The sequence below is a fragment of the Pongo abelii genome, chromosome 20 (genome assembly GCF_028885655.2).
Source record: "Pongo abelii isolate AG06213 chromosome 20, NHGRI_mPonAbe1-v2.0_pri, whole genome shotgun sequence".
Classification (NCBI taxonomy): domain Eukaryota; kingdom Metazoa; phylum Chordata; class Mammalia; order Primates; family Hominidae; genus Pongo; species Pongo abelii.
The window spans coordinates 51027015-51047526 of record NC_072005.2 but is presented as its reverse complement, the minus strand read 5'-3'; the positions used below and the strand labels follow the sequence as shown (position 1 = coordinate 51047526).

General features: G+C 56.2%; 2 protein-coding genes across 5 annotated transcripts in view; both read right to left on the bottom strand.

The window, feature by feature from the left end:
- The window catches only part of RELB (RELB proto-oncogene, NF-kB subunit), a 38057-nt gene extending 37116 nt beyond the window's left edge, over positions 1-941 (bottom strand). Inside the window, exon 1 of the mRNA XM_024236947.3 lies at positions 698-941. Coding sequence (XP_024092715.1) covers positions 698-803 — 106 coding nt within the window. The 5' untranslated portion in view covers positions 804-941. The remainder of the gene's footprint in view (positions 1-697) is intronic.
- An 8149-nt stretch (positions 942-9090) lies between these two features.
- CLPTM1 (CLPTM1 regulator of GABA type A receptor forward trafficking) overlaps positions 9091-20512 on the bottom strand; it is a 38809-nt gene continuing 27387 nt past the window's right edge. For 2 of the 4 annotated variants that reach the window (XM_054540684.2, XM_024236896.2), the window contains exons 6-14: positions 17134-17219; positions 15868-15988; positions 15020-15264; positions 14267-14360; positions 11872-12062; positions 11512-11607; positions 11084-11219; positions 10032-10199; positions 9091-9821 (exon numbers count right to left, since the gene is read on the bottom strand). In XM_054540684.2, the coding sequence (XP_054396659.1) occupies positions 9535-9821; positions 10032-10199; positions 11084-11219; positions 11512-11607; positions 11872-12062; positions 14267-14360; positions 15020-15264; positions 15868-15988; positions 17134-17219 (1424 nt within the window). In that variant the 3' untranslated portion in view covers positions 9091-9534. The remainder of the gene's footprint in view (positions 9822-10031; positions 10200-11083; positions 11220-11511; positions 11608-11871; positions 12063-14266; positions 14361-15019; positions 15265-15867; positions 15989-17133; positions 17220-20512) is intronic. The other 2 variants (XM_063719573.1, XM_063719572.1) reach the window with 1 other exon arrangement.

The window sequence follows — 20512 nt, the reverse complement described above, 5'->3', positions numbered from 1 at the left end:
GACTCCATCCCAAAAGAAAAAAACAAAAAACAAAAAAAACAAAAACATCCTCCTGTCAGGGTCAGACCACTTTTTATTTTTTCAATGTCAAGGCCCCCCTTCTCCGTCTGGAGGCAAGCCCCACCCCCTCCTCATTCTCTGTGTCAGGCCCCGCCCTGCTTTTTTGGGTAACAGGCCCTTCCCCTCCACTCGGCCAGAGTCAGGCCCCGCCCCTTCCCCTTCTTTCGGCCAACTCAGGCCCCGCCCCCTTCCTGCCCTCACGGCCAGGCCCCGCCCCCTCACCCCTCCGCGTAGAGCCCTGCTTCCTTTTTTGAGTCAGGCCCGGCCCTCTTCTCATAGTCCCGGTCGGATCCCGCCCCTCTTCTCCCTCTCTGGACCTGGCCCCACCCCCATGCCCCCGAAGAGCAGCTTTCGCTCCGCCTTCTCTGAGTCAGGCCACGCCCCCTTCTTTGCCTCAGGGTCAGGCCCCGCCCCCTCTCACTCTACAGCGGGACGCCTCGCTCGAACCTCGGGCCGTACCCCCTCATCACCCTCTGCCTCCTTCCTACGCCCTAATACAGTGTCTCAGGAACCCTCACTCTGTTCCCGCGAAACCCTTGGACTCCCATAGAAACCCCCAGACTACTCCGGGACCGCCAGAATCCCCGCATCTCCAGCCCCGCCCCAGACCCCTCTCCTGAACCTCAGCCCCGCTTACCTAAGGCCCCCAGCTCCGGCGCAGCCGGCGGTCTGGCGACGCGGCGACTCGGCATGGCCCGGCCAGTGGGGACGGACGGCCCAGAGGCTGGCCCAGACCGAAGCATGCACGCGGGCAGGCCGGGCGGCCGGGAGGCACCGTCTGGTGGACGATCGCGGGTCGGGCGAGCGGCGCAAGGGCTGGGGCCGCAGGCCGGGCAGGACGCGCGGCGCCCGGGGCTGCGCGGGGCGCGGGGCCGGGCCGGGCGGGCGGCGGGCGGGGGCGGGGCGGCGGAATTCCCCGGCGCCGCCGGCCTGCGCGCCCATTGGTCTGCACCCCGCCGTGACGTCACGCCTGGGGAACGGGAAAACCCCCGCGCGTCACGTGATCGCGGGGGCGGGGCCGGCCGGGAAAGGGAGGCTGGGCGCTCAGGAGGGGTTGGGCAGGCGTCGCTGCCCATTGCTCTGGACGAGACAATTGAGGCCTGCTTAGGGCCATCACGCCTTACCCATTGAGCAAGCCGGGAAACTGAGCCGCTCACCGCTTTGGTCTCCCAATGGGACTTGAACCTGCCGTTTCTCAGGCTGGAAGGGGAGCTTCAGGATCGAGAGGTTGCCAGGGCTCTACACCTGCCATCCATAATAATATTTCGGAAACCTCCAAGGTCTCTCTATACCTCAGTTTCCTCAACCGTAAATTGAGGATAAAGATATTTAAGGAACGTTTAAAGCTAGCGTGTCAGCTTCAGAATTTCTGTTTTGTGCGTTGTTGTAACCCCAACGCCTACACCAGCGCCTGGAACACCGTAGGTGCCCAATAAATGTTTATTGGAGGCCGGGCGCGGTGGTTCATGCCTGTAATCTCAGCATTTTGGGAGGCCGAGGCAGGCATATCACGAGGTCAGGATTTTGAGACCAGCCTGACCAACATGGTGAAATCCCGTCTCTACTAAAAATACAAAAATTAGCTGGGCGAGTTGGTGTGCGCCTGTAATGCCAGCTACTCCAGAGGCTGAGGCAGGAGAATCGCTTGAACGTGGGAGGCGGAGGTTGCAGTGAGCCGAGATCGTGCCACTGCACTCCAGCCTGGGCAACAGAGCGAGACTCTCATCTCAAAAAAAAAAAGAGTTTATTGGATGAATGCATGGATGTTTTATTTATTGGTTTGTTCCTCCCTGCAGCCACTGAAAGTTACCCATAAATAGCCCAGACCACTTTGAGCTCAAAAGCTCAGTAATGCAGTCTGCGAATGGCAGCAGTGTAGCCTCCGTATACATCCTGAGCTGTGTGCCTAAACCCTGAGCTCATCCCTCGCACCAGCGCCAGAAGCATATGATAGGATTATTGCAGAAGAGACTCAGGCTGAAAGAGGGGCAGCCATTTGGCCAGATCACATTCCTAAGCCTCCCATATCCCTGAGAACAACTCGGTGATCTATTAGGTTCTAACTTGGATGCCAGGCACTCTCAGACCACAGATGTAGGGTTTGTTGTCTTTCCTTTGCTTGTATAAAACTTGGGTGTTCTGGCTAGACACAGTGGCTCACACCTGTAACCCCAATACTTTGGGAGGCCGAGGAAGGAGGATTGCTTGAGCCTGGGAGGTTGAGGCTGCAGTCAGCTGTGATCATGCTATTGCACTTCAGCCTGCGTGAGAGTGAGACCTTGTCTCAAAAAGAAAAAGAAATAACTCTGTAAGTTGAATGTTCACAACAATTGTGTGAAGTATATGGTGTTATCTATCCCCACATAGCAGATGAGAAAACTGAAACCCGGTGAAATTAATTTCTCCAAGGCCACACAAATTAATATGACACAAATATTTAAAACATAAAATTCTTAGAACAGGGCCTGGCACATGTGGGTGCTATATACAAATGTGAACATTTTTTTTTGAGGCAGGGTGTCACTCTGTCACCCAGGTTGGAGTGCAGTGGCAGGAACATGGTTCACCATAGCCTCAACCTCCTGGACTAAGGGGATCCTCTCACCTCAGTGTCCAGAGTAGCTGGGACTATAGGCACACACCACCGCATCTGGCTAATGTTTTCTTTTCTTTTTTCTTTTTTCTTTTTTTTTTTTTTGAGAGATGGAGTCTCGCTCTGTTGCCCAGGCTGCAGTGCAGTGGTGCAATCTCAGCTCACTGCAATCTCTGCCTCTTGGGTTCAAGCGATGCTCCTGCCTCAGCTTCCCAAGTAGCTGGGACTACAGGCATGAGCCACTGCACCCAGCCTGTTTTCTATTTTTGTAGAGAGAGGATCTGTTGCTCAGGCTGAGCCAGTGCACCTGGCCAAAGGGCAACTAACTATTAACATCATCTTATTTAATCCTCATGACTGTCCTATTATTAGACCCACTTTACAGATGGGAAACTGAAGCTCAGAGAGATGAAGTCAGTTGCCTGAGGCCACACAGCTGGTGAGCTAGGACCACAGGTGTGCACCACCATGCCTGGCCTAATTTTTGTGTTTTTAGCAGAGATGAGGTTTCACCATGTTGCCCAAGCTGGTCTCAAACTCCTGGGCTCAAGCGATCTGCCCACCTCAGCCTTCCAAAGTGCCAAGACTACATTTCTTTCTTTTTTTTTTTTTAGTAGAGATGGGGTTTCACCATGTTGGCCAGCTGGTCTTGAACTCCTGACCTCAGGAGATCCGCCTGTCTTGGCCTCTCAAAGTGATGGGATTACAGTCGTGAGCCACCATGCCCAGCGTATTTCTTTCTTTTTTTTTTTTTTTTCTTGAGAGGGAGACTTGCTCTGCCACCCAGGCTGGAGTGCGGTGGCACGATCTCGGCTCACTGCAAACTCCTACTCCCGGGTTCACGCCATTCTGCTGCCTCAGCCTCCTGAGTAGGTGGGACTACAGGCACCCGCCACCACGCCTGGCTAATTTTTTGTATTTTTAGTAGAGACGGGGGTTTCACCGTGTTAGCCAGGATGGTTTCGATCTCCTGACCTTGTGATCCGCCCGCCTCTGCCTCCCAAAGTGCTGGGATTACAGGTGTGAGCCACCGCGCCCGGCCTTCTTTCTTTTATTTAAGACATGGGATTTTGCTGTTGCCCAGGCTGATCTTGACCTCCTAGCCTCAAGTGATCCTTCTGCCTGAACCTCCCAAAGCGCTGGGATTACAGGCGTGAGCCACTGTGCCTGGCTCTTCAATGTACAGTTATTACACACAGCGTAACAGTGTCAAGCACTGCTCTGAAAGCTAGGGACATAGCAAGGCACACAGCAGACAAAAAGCCGTTGCCATCAAGGAAATCCAACTGAGGAGACAGATGGAAAACAGATAAGCAAATACATATCTGATGGTGATGGCAGTATTACAGGATAGAGCAGAATAAAGAGAATGAGTTTGGAGGATAGTTTGGGTTAGGAAGATCAGGGTCTGAGAGGTGCCATTTGAACAGGGAGTCAAAGGAGGTGAGGGATTCTTGTGGATATCTGGGGGAGAGTGTTCAAAGCACAGGGGCTAGCACGTGCAAAGGCCCTGTGGTAGGAACATGCATGGCATGCTTAAGGAATAGCAAGAAGGCTGGTGCAGAGTGACTGACAGGAAAGAGGTGGAGATGAGGGCAGAGTGATGGACCAGTAAGGTGACGAGGACACTGAATAATATTAAATGTAATGGATGAAGCCAACCACATGCAGCACTTACACTAGCGCTTGGCTTATGATAAGGATGACAAATAGCAGCTCCAGTTGTTATAGGACCAGAAGCTCTCCTGATTCCTCTCTGCCCCTTGCCAATGCCAGGCCTCAAAAATGTTTGTTGAGGCTGGGTGCAGTGGCTCATGCCTGTAATCCCAGCACTTTGGGAGGCCAAAGCAGGTGGATCACCTGAGGTCAGGAGCTCAAGATCAGCCTGGCCAACGTGGTGAAACCCCGTCTCTACTAAAAATACAAAACTAGCCGGGCATGGTGGCATGTGTGCCTCTAGTCCCAGCTACTAAGGAGGCTGAGGCAGGACAATCGCTTGAACCCAGGAAGCGGAGGCTGCAGTGAGCCGAGATCATGCACTCCAGCCTAGGTGACAGAATGAGACTGTCTCAAAAAAAAAAAAAGTTTGCTGAGTGACTAAAAGGACATGTCAGGGCCGGGCACGGTGGCTCACGTCTGTAAGCCCAGCACTTTGGGAGGCTGAGGCAGGCAGATCACTTGAGGTCCGGAGTTCAAGACCAACCTGGCCAACATGGTGAAACCCCATGTCTACTAAAAATACAAAAATTAGCTGGTGTGGTGGCGGACACCTATAATCCCAGCTACTCAGGAAGGTGAGGCAGGAGAATCACTTGAACCCGGGAGGCGGAGGTTGCAGTGAACTGAGATCGTGCCACTGCACTCACTCCAGCCTGGGTGACAGTGACTCCATCTCAAAAAAAAAAAAAAAAAAGTAAATAAAAAGGGGGCCAGGCACGGTGGCTCACATCTGTAATCCCAGCACTTTGTGAGGCTGAGGCGGGTAGATCACGAGGTCAGGAGTTTGAGACCAGCCTGACCAACATGGTAAAACACCATCTCTACTAAAAATACAAAAATTAGCTGGACGTGGTGGCGCACTCCTGTAATCCCAGCTACTCAGGAGGCGGAGGTAGAAGAATTGCTTGAACCTGGGAGGCAGAGCTTACAGTGAGCCGAGATCGCGCCACTGCACTCCAGTTTGGGCGACAGAGCAAGACTTTGTCTCAATAAATAAATAAATAAATAAAAAGGATAGCCAGGCGCCATGGCTCATGCCTGTAATCCCAGCACTGAGGGAGGCTGAGGCAGGCAGATCACTTGAGGTCAGGAGTTTGAGACCAGCCTGACCAATATGGTGAAATGTGAAACCCTGTCTCTACTAAAACTACAAAAGTTAGCTGGGCTTGGTAGTGGGTGCCTGTAGTCCCAGCTACTCAGGAGGCTGAGACAGAAGAACTGCTTGAACTTGAGAGGCGAAGGTTGCAGTGAGCTGAGATTGTGCCACTGCACTCCACCCTGAGCAACAGAGCGAGACTCCGTCTCAAGAAAAAAAAAAAAAGTAAATAAATAAAAATTAAAATTAAAAAAGACATGTCAGATATCCTCAGTGCTCAGGATTTCTGCTGGGCTGTGAGCCCCGTGATGGCAGGTCTGTGTCTGTCTTGGTCCTGGCTGTACACACAAAACACCCCAGCACACGGCACTACCCAGGGGCAGGGTTCAGCTGTTACATTTGTTGACTGCTTGTCACAGTCTCCAGTGTCTGAATATGAGCCCCACCGCGGTCCACACTTCTGGATGTGTCCATGTGTCTGGGAAAGTGAATGTTGGGGTTGTTCAACATGCACTCATTAAATATTCCTGGCGTGGCTTCTCTGTGTCTGGCCCTATGCTGGGGACACAGCAGTGATCAAGACAGGTCTGGCTATGTCCTGACGGGGCTCCATCCAGTGGAAGAGACCAACCTGTCCCCAGTGATGACTCATAGTGGGCAGGGCTGCCATGAGAGACCCCAGAGAACTTGGCAGTCAGGGAGGGCTTCCTACAGGAGTGAGCATTGGAGCCACAGCTTGAAGGACACATGGGTAAGATAAAGAAGGATGAGCCAGCTCTGATGGCTCAGGCCTGTAATCCCAGCACTCTGGGAGGCCCAGATGGGAGGACTGCTTGAGGCCAGGAGTTTGAAACCAGCTTTGGCAACATCGAGAGACCCCAACTCTACAAAAAATTTAAAAATTATGCAGGCGGCCAGGTGCAGTGGGTCACACTTGTAATCCCAGCACTTTGAGAGACCGAGGCAGGTGGATCAAGAGGTCAGGAGTTCGAGACCAGGCTGGCCAAGATGGTGAAACCCTGTCTCTACTAAAAATACAAAAATTAGCCGGGCATGGTGGCAGGTGCCTGTAATCCCAGCTACTCAGGAGGCTGAGGCAGGAGAATCGCTTGAACCCGGGAGGTGGAGGTTGCAGTGAGCCAAGATCATGCCACTGCACTCCAGCCTGGGCAACAAGAGCGAGACTCCATCTCAAAAAATAATAATAAATAAAAATACAAAATAAATAAATAAATAAATAAAAAATTACGCAGGCATAGTGGCACTTGCCTGTGGTCCTAGGTAGTTGGGAGGCTGAGGCAGGAGGATCACTTGTGCCAGCAGGTCAAGGCTGCAGGGCTGTGATTGTGCCACTGCACTCCAGCCTGGAGGACAACGCAAGACTTTGTCTCAAAGAAAAAAAAAAAGTGGACAGGGGTTGTGTGCCTGGGGGCAGGATCCAGGTAGGGGGAAGACCAGGCTGGATGCAGGGGTTAAGTGTCCCCATCACCAAGGTCTCAGTCCCTAGTAAGGAGCCTGCGCTTTCTCCTGAAGTCACTGTGCAGCCACAGTAGGTTCTGAGCAAGGGCTGGGCAGGGTCAGGTTTGTGCTTTAGTAGAATAAACTATAAAGTTTCCTGTAGCTGGGCTGGGCGTGGTGGCTCATGTCTGTAATCCCAGCACTTTGGGAGGCTGAGGTGGGCAGATTGCTTGAGGTCAAGACCAGCCTGGACAACATGGCGAAACCCCGTCTCTACTAAAAATACAAAAAATTAGCCAAGCGTGGTGGTGCATGCCTGTAATCCTAGCTACTCAGGAGGCTGAGACAGGAGAATCACTTGAACCCAGGAGGCAGAGGTTGCAGTGAGCTGAGATCCTACCACTACACTACAGCCTGGGCAACAGAGCGAGACTCTGTCTCAAAGAAAAAGAAAAGTTCCCTCTAGCTGTTAGCTAGAGTGTGAATGGGATGTGGGGAGGGCAGGACTGGGACAGGGGACCAGACAGAACACTGAGCAAGAACACCACAGGGTAAGGAGGGGCATGGAGCAGGTGGAGCAGGTGGTCCCAATGAAGAGGTGAGACCCCCAGGGAGTCGTGGGGGTAGCTGATGGGCCTTGTCAAAGGCTTGGGCGTGGAGCTGTGAGAGGAAGAAGAGCCAGGGGTGACGAGGCTAGGGAGTCCAGGTGGCTGGAGAGACCACCAGTCTCAAGGGTCTGCCGAGCCCTGTACCTCCAGGGTTCCTAGGAGCCCATAGTCAGGCCATGGTGCAGAGCCTGGGGTTCCTCCAAGGGCACCGGGGATCCATGGAATGGTATAGAGTTGGGGGGTGGGTAATGGAGACCCATGGCTGCCCTGAGGGATGGGAGGCTGTCATGGCCTGTGGGCCTGTGGTGTGGGGCTCCAAGAGCGCCATCATCTCCCTGGGGCCTCATGGTTCTCCTGACTGGCTCTGCAATATGGGGTGGCAGCTGGAGCCTGAAGGAACCTGGTGTGGTCCTCAGCACTGGGCCCCCTATCCCAGAAGTGTTGCTGAGACCACCCCCCAAAACAGTAAACCTGGGAATGTAGGGTCCCCACCCCTCAGAACACAGCTCACCTATCCAGTGGGCGAAGGGCCCCAGCACCAGGGGCTGGGATGGGAAGTCCAACTCATGCCACCTCTGGAGGGCATGGCTGGTCGTCGGCACAGGCAGCCCCGGGGATGTGATATGACACCCCAACACTCATGGAGTGCTACAGCCAGACAGCCAGGTGCCACTCAGGCCTGCTGAGCCTTCACCCCCATGCCCTCCACCAGTGCTCCAGCCAGGTGCCACTCAGGCCGGCTGAGCCTTCACTCCCATGCTCCCCAAAATTGGGAGTGAGTGGGTGTCAGCACAAAAAGTCAAGGGCACACATTTAGCGTGCCCCAACTGCTGTGCTGAGGCCTCAGGGTGGCAGGTGCTCATGGCGACCCGGCTGAAAGCTGTACTTGGCCCTGCCTGGTGGCGCCGGGTTAGGAGACATTCAGCGGGCACATGGGAGGCTCCAGCCTGCACCCAGCAGGGGCAGCTGGCAGGAAAGGGTACAGGGCAGTGAGCTCCCTGCAAGCAGCTTCCCCGGGAATCTGACATGAGGCCAGTTAATGAAATCTCAGAGGGCTGGTGGGAGGGCGAGAAGTGAGGAAGAGGCCTGGCCTGGCAGGTATGGCTTTTTTTTTTTTTTTGAGATGGAATCTTGCTCTGTTGCCCAGGCTGGAGTGCAGTGTGTGATCTGGGCTCACTGCAACCTCTGCCTCCCGAGTTCAAATGATTCTCCTGCCTCAGCCTCTCGAGTATCTGTGATTACAGGTGCCTGCCACCATTCCCAATTAATTTTTGTATTTTTAATAGAGACAGGGTTTCAATATGTTGGCCAGGCTGGTCCCAAACTCCTGACCTCAAGTGATCCATCCACTTCGGCCTCCCAAAGTGTTGGGATTATAGGCGTGAGCCACCGCGCCCGGCCAGGTATGGCTCTTGGCACAAGGTCACAATCCCCACCTTTACACGTCCCGTACCCTGCAGGTCACTCTCCCGGACCCAGGAGAGCCACCTCATCCCTGCTTGAAACTGTTCTCCAAGGCAACAGAGGAAGGAAGGCACGAGGAGAAGGGGCAGTGCTGAGTTTAAGTTAAACACCCATATGAATTTATTAAATCCAGACTGTGTTAAAGGGCGGCGGTCTAGGAGGGGGAGTGTGGTAGGGGGACGAGGGACAAGATGATGAATGGCCATGGGCATCCCGTAGGGGGGCCCGGCCCCGCCCCCGCCCAACCCACCCCCTTGGCAACGCCGCGTCGGCTTCACCATGATTCCCAGTGGTGCTGGGCTGGCAGGGCGAGATGGCTGGAAACACAGAGGGACAGAGGGACAGACGGCGCCTCCACAAACAAGCCCTGGCCTGCCCCGGCCCCTACGTCACACGCTGGGCCCTGACCTGAGGCGGGCCTCCCGCCGCCCCGGCCTGATCTGTCCAGGGAAAGGGCAACAGGGAGGAGAGGCGAGGGGGCCGGGGCGCAGGGGTAGTGGTCGCCAGGAGCCGGAGCAGGCGAGGACCAGTCGCGACTAATCCTTTTTCTTGTCCTCTGCTGGCTTTGGAGGGGCTTCCTGGGGCTCGCTGGCAGAGCTGGCCCCCTGGGTGGGCTTGGTGGGCAGGGACGTGGAGGCCTCCTCCCTGGCGGCGGTGGTCGTGGTGGGTGCAGGTGTGGGCGTGAGGGCCCCTGCTGCTGTGGGAACCTCGGCCACGGGGGCAGCAGCTGTGGGGTCTTCTCCACTCATGCCAAACTCGTTGACTCGGGTGGGGTCGACGCGGTAGATCCACCGTTGGTAGAGGTAGATGAAGAAAACCACATCTGGAGAGGGGTGGGAGGTAGTGTGAGGTTGGGCTGGCCCGTCCACAGCCAGCTGGGCCTGGGTGAAGAGGGCGTGATGCAAGGGCGGGGCCGAGCCCCCTTAGACTGAACACCCCACCTGGGGCCATGGCACCCCCTCAGACCTGGGCCCTAAAGACTGCCTCGGGGCCCTGTTCTGGTGGGAGCCCCCACCTGCCCACCGGGCCTCACCGTCCCGCAGGCAGCCGATCCGGTACATAACGGGCATCTTGATGACAAAGGCGAACAGGTCGTCGATGAATGTGTTGAGGGCCTTGTAGGTGAGCATGCGCCAGGGAAGGTGGGCCACGGACTTGAGCTTGTAGTTGATGAAGAGCTGGGGCGTCATGGTGATGAAGCCTGCAGTGAGAGCACCCATGAGCGGAGGGACGTCCTCTACCACCTTTCCCCTGTGCACTCTGCACTGGCCATACCAGCCCCCTTACCACTTCCTACAGCTGGGCACACTCTACCACTTCCTACACCTGGGCACACTCTACCACTTCCTACACCTGGGCACACTCTACCAGCGGCCTCTGCACTGGTGGGGCCTTCTGTCACATCCGCACAGCTCCCTCCCTGGATACTTGAGGCCTCGGTTTAAATGTCCTGTCCTCAGAGGGGCCCCCCGACCCCTATTAATGTGCATCCCCCCACCACTCTGCCCTTCACAGTACTCATTATTGGCTGTGATTCACCTGGTGTTTTGTTTTTTGAGACAGGGTCTCACTCTGTCACCCAGGCTGGAGTGCAGTGGCATAATCATGGCTCACTGCAGCTTCAACCTCCCAGACTCAAGTGATCCTCCCACCTCAGCCTCCCAGGTAGCTGGGACTACAGGCACGCACCACCACTCCCCAATAATTTCTGTGTTTTTTGTAGAGATCAGGTCTTGCCATGTTGCCCAGGCTGGTCATGAATTCCTGGGCTCAAGTGATCCTCCTGCCTTGGCCTCCCAAAGCATTGGGATAACAGGTGTGAGCCACTGCACCTGGCCCTACTTGTTTACTTGTTCCCAAGACACAAAGGTCCCCTGAGAATGAGGACTGAAGAGTACTGTTCATGTCCTCCCTAAAGTCCTCTCTGTCCCCAGATGGGGCCACGTATGCCCTCAGGCCTCCCTATATCCCAGCTCTGCCCACCTTAGGTTGTCCCTGTCTGGGGATGGGTCTGTCTCCTACACTGGGCTGTGAGCCCTGCCCAGCATGGGGCCTGCTCTCTCCTGGGGTGGCCGGGCCGCTCACCAAAGGTCAGCAGGAAGCCGTAGAGCATGCTGAGCACCCAGGAGTACCAGCCCTTGTGCTCCAGGTACAGAAGACTGTAGACGGCATAGCAGCCCAGGAGCGGGAAGAGGATCCAGGACAGGTACCGGAACGCCATCTGTGGGGCCACAGGGTGGGGCTGTCAGCCAGCTCCTCGGCTCTGCCTGGCAGCCCTGCTCCCCACCCTCACCCACCACACCTGGTCTGGCAGGCCAGGCAGGGGGAATTTCCAGGTAGCCCTGGGGACTCTGGACTCGCCCAGGAAGCAGTTATGGCAGGTGGGGGACACAGAGGATGTGGCACAGGCCGTAAAGCATGGGTCCAGCAGACAGATGACCGGCCCCGGGTGCCTCAGGGGTACGTGGGTACCTGGAGACCACCCCCAGGGGCCCACTGTGAAGGACACTCACATCATCATACACTTTGGTTGAGGACTCGATATACGTGGATTTGTCCTTGAAGGATAGGCGGGGGAAGATCCCTGCCACCCTGTGCTCCCGGTCCAGCTGTGCATGAGGTGGGCGCCATGGTCAGTTGCTACGCTGGCTCCCACCCTACAAGCCAGAACCAGCCCCTGCCCTTCCCCACCGTTCCCAGTTCCCCTGCCCCATGTGTGACCCAAAAAATCCCCTGGTGAGAAAATCCCCTCAGTCCTGGGAGTGAGGCACTTGCTGGGAATCCCCCGGGGGCCAGCTCCAGGGTCCAGCTGGGCCACACTACCCCCTCCCAACCCCTGCAGCTCCCGAGACAGCACGGCGCCCCAGCCTTACCCGGACATCCATGACCTTGGTGATCTTCCAGAGGTCGATGAGGACCCCGATGAAGACGCTGACCTGGACCACGAAGTTGGTCTCGTTGTCCAGGATGTAGAGGAGGACCACGAATGACTGGAAAACGCCGAAGAAGACGGAGCGCACGGACAGGCCCTCCAGGGACTGCCGGCTGTTCCAGAACTGGATGTCTGTGCGCAGGGGGTAGGGGGGAACCAGGAGGCTGAGGAGGTGCTGAGACCCTACTGCAGCTCCCTCAGGCCCCCTTGGCCTGCATCCTCCTCACACTCTGGGGTGGGGCTGGGTCCTCAGGAGGGGTGCTGAACGAGACCCCTCTCTCCCAGGAAGGCTCTCTCATTCATTGGGTGGCCCCCAGAGCACCAGACAGGCAGCACCCCTGGAGCCCTCCTATAGGACGTCAGCACCCAGCACCCCAAGGTGCAGTCCCTTGACTGATGGTGACGGTGACTGGTACCATGGACGGGGCTCACCACGTGCCAGGTGCTAAGGGCTGGTCAGGGAAGCTGCTTCCCTGAGGCCAAACAGCCTGGCATGGCAGAATCTGAAGGGACGCCAGATCTGTGCCGCACCGTGGTGCCAGCCCGCCCTCCCTGGGAAGGAAGATCTGTGGCATGCACTTCAAGACCACCTCCTCCAGGCCCCCGCCGACACCAGGAAGGAACTGGCTCACAGACATGCTCAGGAAACTGACAAGGACCCTGGGCTCCAGTCTGGAGCTCCTTCCAGTGCTCCGCCTAGATGCTGCCAAGGATCCTTGTCAGCGTGCTCCTCTCTGAGCCCTGGTCTCACCATGGACACCCCTCTCTTGACCCTGCCCAGCTGAGCATCTAACGGCAGCCACAGGAGGCTGAGCCACCACGTCTGTAGCACAGTGGTGGAGCCAGGTCTGCAGTCATGCAGGGTCAGGGCCAGCTCTGCACTCAGGGAGTGAGGGCTGTGAATTCTGGTCCATCTGCACCCTACCCCATCCCAGAGCTCCCCCACATCCCAGAGCTCTGGCACACTCCATAGGCTCATCCCATCCACCCCTGCCCATCAGACTGACCCCCGTCCCAACTAAGAAGAATGGGTCTGGAGACAAGGTTCTGGTGGGTTCTGGTGGGAGCAGTTGGGCCCAAGCCCCTCCTTAGACCAGGGAGGCCACACAGCACTGGTGCCAAGTGAGGCCTGCGCCCCCTGCTGTATGACACTGGGGAGGAACAGCCTTCTTGTGCCTCGTTTCTCACTGGACCCCAGCCAAGCCAGCTCCCAGGCAGAAGGGTCCCATCTCTCAGCGACAGCTGGTAGATGGCTGGCTGGGGTCGGCACCAGCTCCTGTGCCTGTATGACACTGCATTCTTCCAGATGGTAGTTCTCAATAACGGCAAGAACGTCCTTTTTTTTGGAACAGGGTCTCACTCTGTTGCCTAGGCTGGAGTTCAGTGGTGTGATCGCGGCTCACGGCAGCCTTGACTTTTCAGGCCCAAGCCTCCTGAGTAGCTGAGACCACAGGCACGCGCTGCCATGCCCAGCTAATTCTTAAAAAAAATTATGTAGAAACGAATCTCGCTTTGTTGCCCAGGCTGGTCTCAAACTCCTGGGCTCAGGCGATCCTCCCACCTTGGCCTCCCAAAGCGCTGGGATTACAGGCGAGAGCCACCGTCAGGCCGGCAATAGTGTCTTAATACCAGGACTACTACTCATTCCTCCTGCCGCCTGCGGGAGCTACAGGGCCGCAGGCCACTCCTTCAGAATGGGGTGCTCTGGGCAAGGAAGAAGTGGCCTGCAGGGCCTAGAAGATGAGAGTTGGGGCTGGAACCATCTGCCCCTTAGGAACTGTGTGACTGGGCAAGTGACATCCCTGAGCCTCTGGCTCCCACAGGGCTCAAGGAGCTACCTGGGGAGGGTACCCAGGACAGTGCCTGGCATGTGGCTGCTTCTCTTCAAATGCTGGCCATCAGTATGGTCAGCCTTAGAACCTAGGGACCTTTGGGGGACAGTGCTCCTCCTTCCCACTCGGGCAGGCCCCGTCCACTCAGCCCTAAGCGGCCTCCCGCAGCAGGCAGCCTGCCGGGCAGGGTGGCAGGAGCAGCTCCGGGGCTTCCCTGCTCTTGGCTCTGGAGTTCCCCAGCCCTGCTTCCTGGCAGTATTGGCCTGGCCTCTGCCCCACCACCGGGCCAGCCCCTCCCTCAGCTCCACACCCGGTGGGTGGGAATTTCTGGGTTGGGAGTTTTGGGGCCACTGCCCCTCCCCAGCTCACTAGGCCTCTGGAGAGTGGGGCTGAGAGACCCCAGGCAGGGGGAGGACATGTGGGGGAGGCAGGGGAGGAGAAAGGGGGCAGGTCCTGTCCCCCACCCTGCACAGCCTCTCACCAGCCCTGGGGTCCCGTTCCTACCATTCTTGAAGGCCAGAAACTCGAAGACACTGTGAACGATAGACACGATGATGGTGAGTGCCAGCAGGTAGGGGTTGGTCTCCAGCAGGGCCACCTGCAGGGGACACTTGTGAGCACAGCCTGTCCCCACCCAGGAGCACCTTCACTAGCTTTTGTCCCCTGAGGGCTGCCCCTGGGGCCGCCTGTAGAGGGAGGTTGAAGGTGGGCCAGCCAGGAGGAGAATGGGTCAGAGATGGGCAGATGGGGACAGAGAGGAGGGTGACTCACAAAGACAGAAGAGACGGGGAGATGGCACTAGGGGAAGAGGCAGAGGCCAAGGGAGTGCTGCGGGGAGTGGGTGAAGGGACACTGGGAGCCAGGAGCAGAGACCCAACAGTGACGACAGTCCAGGAGGCAAAGCTGAGCCTCACACCACAGACACGGGCTGACGTTTCAGGACCCAGTGAGATGGCAGAGACACGGAGTTGGAGCCCAGGGCCAGGGACACAAGGTCTGGGACAGAAGGAGGAAGGGACGGGTCCGGATCCAAAGGGTCCAACACAACAGCCTGGGGAGAGGACCCCCAGTCATCTAGGGCTGGAGGGCCGGGTGCCCACTTCCTTTCACTGTGGAGAAGGGACCTGGGAGGTTGTGAAACTGTGGGCAGAGGAGCACCAGGCGGGAGGTCCCACAGCTCAGGCCTGGCACACTTCCTCTTGGCCTCTTGCGCCCAGGAAGGCACCGGGAAGTCCCGCCCACCCCGGCAGCACTCACCTTCACCGAGTCCTGCTCCTCATCTGACTGCTCGTACAACTCATCGCCCAGGAAGTTCCAGGGCGACTTGGTGCTCTGGGCGGCATAAAGCTGCCAGCGCCAAAGCGAGAGCGGGCAGAAGGAGACACGGAGCGGCAGGCTGGCCAGGCTCTCATTGATGGGGTAGTAGTCCTTCTGCAGGTTCCAGTAGTCATTGAAGTAGATGATGGGATAGTAGTCACCGCTCACGGCGTCGAACTTCACATCTGCAGCATGTGGGGACAGGGGCACTGTTTGGCCCGGGCAGGAGGCCAGGGTACACACAGGCCTCAGATGTCTGGAGGGACCCAACAGGGCCCCTCTACAGAGACTGGAGGACGGGGGACATTTCTAGGTCACACCATGAGGAGCTAAAGGGCGCCTTGACCTCAGCAGAGGGGACCAGGGGCAAAGGGCAGGCAGGTCCCCACTGAAGGGGGCAGCTGTGGCTCAGCTCCAGCCCACGGCTGCCTCGTGGGTGACCATGTAACCCAGTTTTATAAAATAAGCCAGAAATTGTGGCTTTTAAGTGATACTGCCTCAATTTCAAAAGTTGGCAAGTGATAGACATTTTTTGAAAACAGTTTGTGGGCTGGATGGGACTTGACTATAGACCGATGCTGGCGTGTGGAAGTCAGTCCTGGGGTCCCCAGGGGTGGTGGTGTGGGAGAGGGAGAGGACATGAGAAGGGGATAGGACAGGGTGGGGAGCTTGGGAGGGTGGAGCCCTGGAAAGCTCTCTCAGGGGGACGGGGCCAGAAGACAAGGAGATGGGCCCCGAGCACCCTCCCAGAGGCCTCTGCAAGCAGCTGGCAGGGCTGGGGAGCTTACATTGATCCAGGGGAGGGGGCACACTGCCCTTCACCCATGGCGTGTGGTCGTCCACGATGTTGATGGTGATGTTGGGGTGCCAATGGGAGATCACCTCCACGGGCCCATAGTCCTCAGCCCTCTGAGGCAACATGGGGGAAGGACCTCAGAGGCAGGTGGAGGTGCTCAGGGACTATCAGTCTCTGCACACTTCCTCCCAAGGGTTCCCATGAAAATCTTAATCTTTGCTTTCTTTTTTTTTTGAGATGGGGTCTCACTATGTTGCCCAAGCTGGTCTCAAATTCCTGGGCTCAAGCACGATCCTCCCACCTTGGCCTCCCAAAATGCTGGGATTAGAGGCGTGGGCCACCACGGACAGCCTCTTTTCTTTTTCTCTTTTTTGGAAGAGATGGGGTCTCACTATGCTGCCTGGGCTGATCTTGAACTTCCAGGCTCAAGTGATCCTTCTGCTTCAGCCTCCCAAAGGGCTGGGATTACAGGCATGAGCCATCTCCCCTGACAACCTTGGCAGCAGAGCATCAGCCACCACAGCAACTGCTGGCAGAGGGCTCTCCTCCCTAGGCTTAGAGATTCTGCCACCCAGGACCCTTCCGGCCACCGACAGGATCCTCCCACCCCACATGTAGAAAACCGAGGTAGAGGTAGAGGCAGGGCTGGCATCCTAGACCAGGCTGCGAAGCCCAGCCTCACGACAGCAGGCTCCACACACTCTTGCACGGTGGCCTCACCCCCATGAGCAGGGACGACCCCTCCCACACAGGACCACCCGTGGAGAGAGGAAGTTTCTTAGTGCCCACTGCAGGTTAACCACAGATTAACTGCTCGGCTCCCCAGCCCACCAGGAGTGACAGCAACTATTAATCCTGTAGTTCCTACTAAAGCCATATTCTCGTGTGTGTGCTTGGTGCCAGGCTAAGCTTGGGCTCTGGGGCCTGGCTGTGTGGGTGAGAGTCCCTGGCCTGCCACTTCCTGGCTGTGAGACTGAGCAAGTGTCCTCATGTGAGAATGGGACAGTGATGCAGACCCCTCCCAGGCTGGCGAGAGGCTCAGGTAACCTTGTCTGGGATCCTCCTCACTCCTTGAGAGACAGCTGCCTCCTGACCCCATTTCCCAGAGGAGGAGCCCAGTGCTCAGGGAGGGGAGGTGGTGTGACCGAGCCGGCACGGTGGTTCAGTGGTGGTGACAGATGACAGCCCCAATGGTCTGGTACGAGCTGTGAATGGCCTGGCTTGGTCCCTATAGGCCCTGACAACCCTGCCCGTTTACCTTGATCATTTCTGGGTCTGCTTCTGTCTCTCCTGTCAGCAGGTTCTTGGTTTTCTGAAATCGTCTGCGCTTGTATTTGTTGATCACTGTGGTTGGGAGGTGGGAAAGGAGGGGACGTGAGACCTGCCAGCACCTGCAGCCTCCAGAGCCCGGATCCCTGCCCACCAGCAATGGCTCACGGTCTCCTGGCATCCACCTTGCACTCACCTGCTGAGATCAACGTGACCTGGAACGCCAGAACTGCCTCCCCAAATCTCAACCAATCCCAGTTCCTCATGATCATGGGGACGCCACCATCACCAAATGCCCCAGGCAGAAACCCCAGCTCAGTAGGGCACTGTAATCCCAGCACTTTGGGAGGCTGGGGCGGGCAGATCCCCTGAGGTCAGGAGTTAGAGACCAGCCTGGCCAACATGGTGAAACCCCTGTCTCTAATAAAAATACAAAAATCAGCCGGATGTGGTGGCGGGTGCCTGTAATCCCAGCTACTCGGAAGGCTGAGGCAGGAGAATAGCTTGAACTAGGGAGGCAGAGGTTACAGGAAGCTGAGATCGCACTGTTGCACTCCAGCCTGGGCAACAAGAGCGAAACTCCGTTTCAAAAAGAAAAAAGAAAAAAACAAATAAATAAATAAAAACAAGTGACTGATCATGGCATCCCACAGCTTTGGAACCCCAGACACTCACCATAGCCCCGGTGACCTCTCAACCCTCACCACCTTCCACTTCTCAAACATGCCAACCTGGGGCCTTCGGGCGTGCTACCCCGTGTCCCAGGAACCCATGCCCTGACACAATCTTCATGGCCTGGCTCTTCCGTGGCATTCAAGTCCCTGGCAGAATGTCCTTCTTCCACAGGGCTTCCCTGGCCACCCCACTGAATGAGCCTATGCAGTCATTCTCCTGCCAGCTTGTTTCCTTCATAACATTTCACCACTATCCAAAACCACTTAGCCAGTGGTTTACCTGCCTGCTGTCTGTCCCTGCAACCAGTCTGCAAACTCTGTGCGGAAATGCGGGTAGGGGCAGGGCCTGTTTGAACACACATGGGGCGCCTGCACAGGCTCGGTGATGACCAGTTGAATACATGACTATAAAGAGGCAGCAGACAGTTCCAAAAAAGGCCTGAAGCCACCAACATGAGAAACCAAGATGAGAAACACTTTGGGGCTGTGAATCCCCAGCCAGGAGTTGGCCTCACTTCCTCTCGCAGAGGCCAGGTTGGCCACAGGCCCCCTGCCATGTTGTCCCGAATGCTGCCGGGGAGGAAGGGGCTTGTGTGTGCCCACGCTCCATCTCCCAACCTCTGCCCTGGCCTGGGGATGTTTCTGTTTCTTTTCTGGAGACAGAGTCTCGCTCTGTCACCCAGGCTGAAGTGCAGTGGCACAATCTCGGCTCACTGCAACCTCCGCCTCCCGGGTTCAAGCGATTCTCCTGCCTCAGCCTCCCAAGTAGCTGGAATTACAGGCGTGCGCCACCACGCTCTGCTAATTTTTTGTATTTTTAGTAGAGACAGGGTTTCACTGTGTTAGCCAGGATGGTCTCAATCTCCTGACCTTGTGATCTGCCCACCTTGGCCTCCCAAACTGCTGGGATTATAGGTGTGAGCCGCCACGCCTGGCCCAAAAAGAAGCTAAGTATTTTTCTTTTTTCTTTTCTTTTCTTTTTTTTTTTTTTTGAGACAGAGTCTCGATCTGTCATCCAAGCTGGAGTGCAGTGGTGTGATCTCAGCTCACTGCAACCTCCGACTCCCAGATTCCAGCTATTCTCCCACCTCAGCCTCCTGGGTAGCTGGGACTACAGGCGTGCACACCACGCCCGGCTAATTTTGTATTTTCAGTAGAGACAGGGTGTCACCATGTTGCCCAGGCTGGTCTCAATCTCCTGGCCTCGTGATCTGCCCACCTCAGTCTCCCAAAGTGGCTCAGGCATGAGCCACTGAGCCCAGGGACTTTTCAGCTCTTCCTTATGCTATGAAGGAAAACTCAGTCTGCCCCCCCTCAACTCTATCCTGTCCCCCCTCAACTCTCCATCCTGCCCCCCCTCAACTCTCCATCCTGCCCCCCCCCAACTCTCCATCCTGCCCCCTGGGGCCAGGGAGAGACAGGGAAAGGGGAAAGAGACCTGGCCAACAGCGGGGGCTCTGGGGGCAATCTTGGCTCTGAATCCTACAAGCTAAGGGATGCTGGTGAGTGATGTCACTTCCCTAAAGAAGGAAGAAAAGCCTCACTTCTTCTTGGCCCAGGGCCTACTGCTTATTAGCAGAAACATCATCCTCATTTTTTTTTTTTTTTTGAGATGGAGTCTCACTCTGTTGCCCAGGCTAGAGAGCAGTGGCATGACTTCAGCTCACTGTAACCTCTGCCTCCTAGGTTCAAGCAATTCTCCTGCCTCAGCCTCCCGAGTAGCTGGGATTATAGGCATCCACCACCACGACCAGCAATTTTTGTATTTTTAGTAGAGACGGAGTTTAACCATGTTGGCCAGGCTGGTCTCAAATTCTAACCTCAAGTGATCCACCTGCCTCGGCCTCTCAAATTGCTGGGACTACAGGCTTGAGCCACCTGGCCAATCCTCATCATTTCTATGATTATTAAATCATTGGGGATCTTCCTCCTGTGTCCAGGGGGAGAAACCAACACTCAAGGGTTGACTTGGAGAAAATTCCAGGGGGACATGCCCCAATCCTGTCCACACCTGACAGACTGTCCAGGGAAGGGAGAGCCCCAGAGAGCAGCGCTGGCTGGTGGAGGGGGAGGCACAGGGGAGAAAGGCTTTGGCTCAGGCAAAGAACACATTCTGCAGCTTGGAGGCATCCAGACCAGATGCACCTGGCTCCCGTGGGGAGGAAAAACCCCCCTTTCTTGGAGGAAAATCTTCTAGAGCTGCACCATCCAGTATCAGGGTTGCTGGCCACATGTAGCTACTGGGCACTGCAAATATGACTGGTGCAAACCAATAAAGCACACACTAGATCCTTTTTTTTTTTTTTTTTTTTCTGGCATAGTCTCGCTCTGTTCCCCATACTAGAGTGCAGTGGCACGATTTCAGCTCACTGCAACCTCTGCCTTCTGGGTTCAAGTGATTCTCCTGCCTCAGCCTCCCGAGTAGATGGAATTACAAGCATTAGCCACCACGCCCGCCTAATTTTTGTATTTTTAGTATAGCTGGGGTTTCATTATGTTGGCCAGGCTGGTCTCAAACTCCTGGCCTCAAGTGATCCACCTGCCTCAACCTCCCAAAGTGCTGGGATTACAGACGTGAGCCACCCTGCCCAGCCACACACACTAGATTCTGAAAACTGGTGCAAGGGGAAAAAAAAATGTAAAATATCTCACTTTTTATACTGATTATATGTTGAAATGAGAATATGTTGAGCT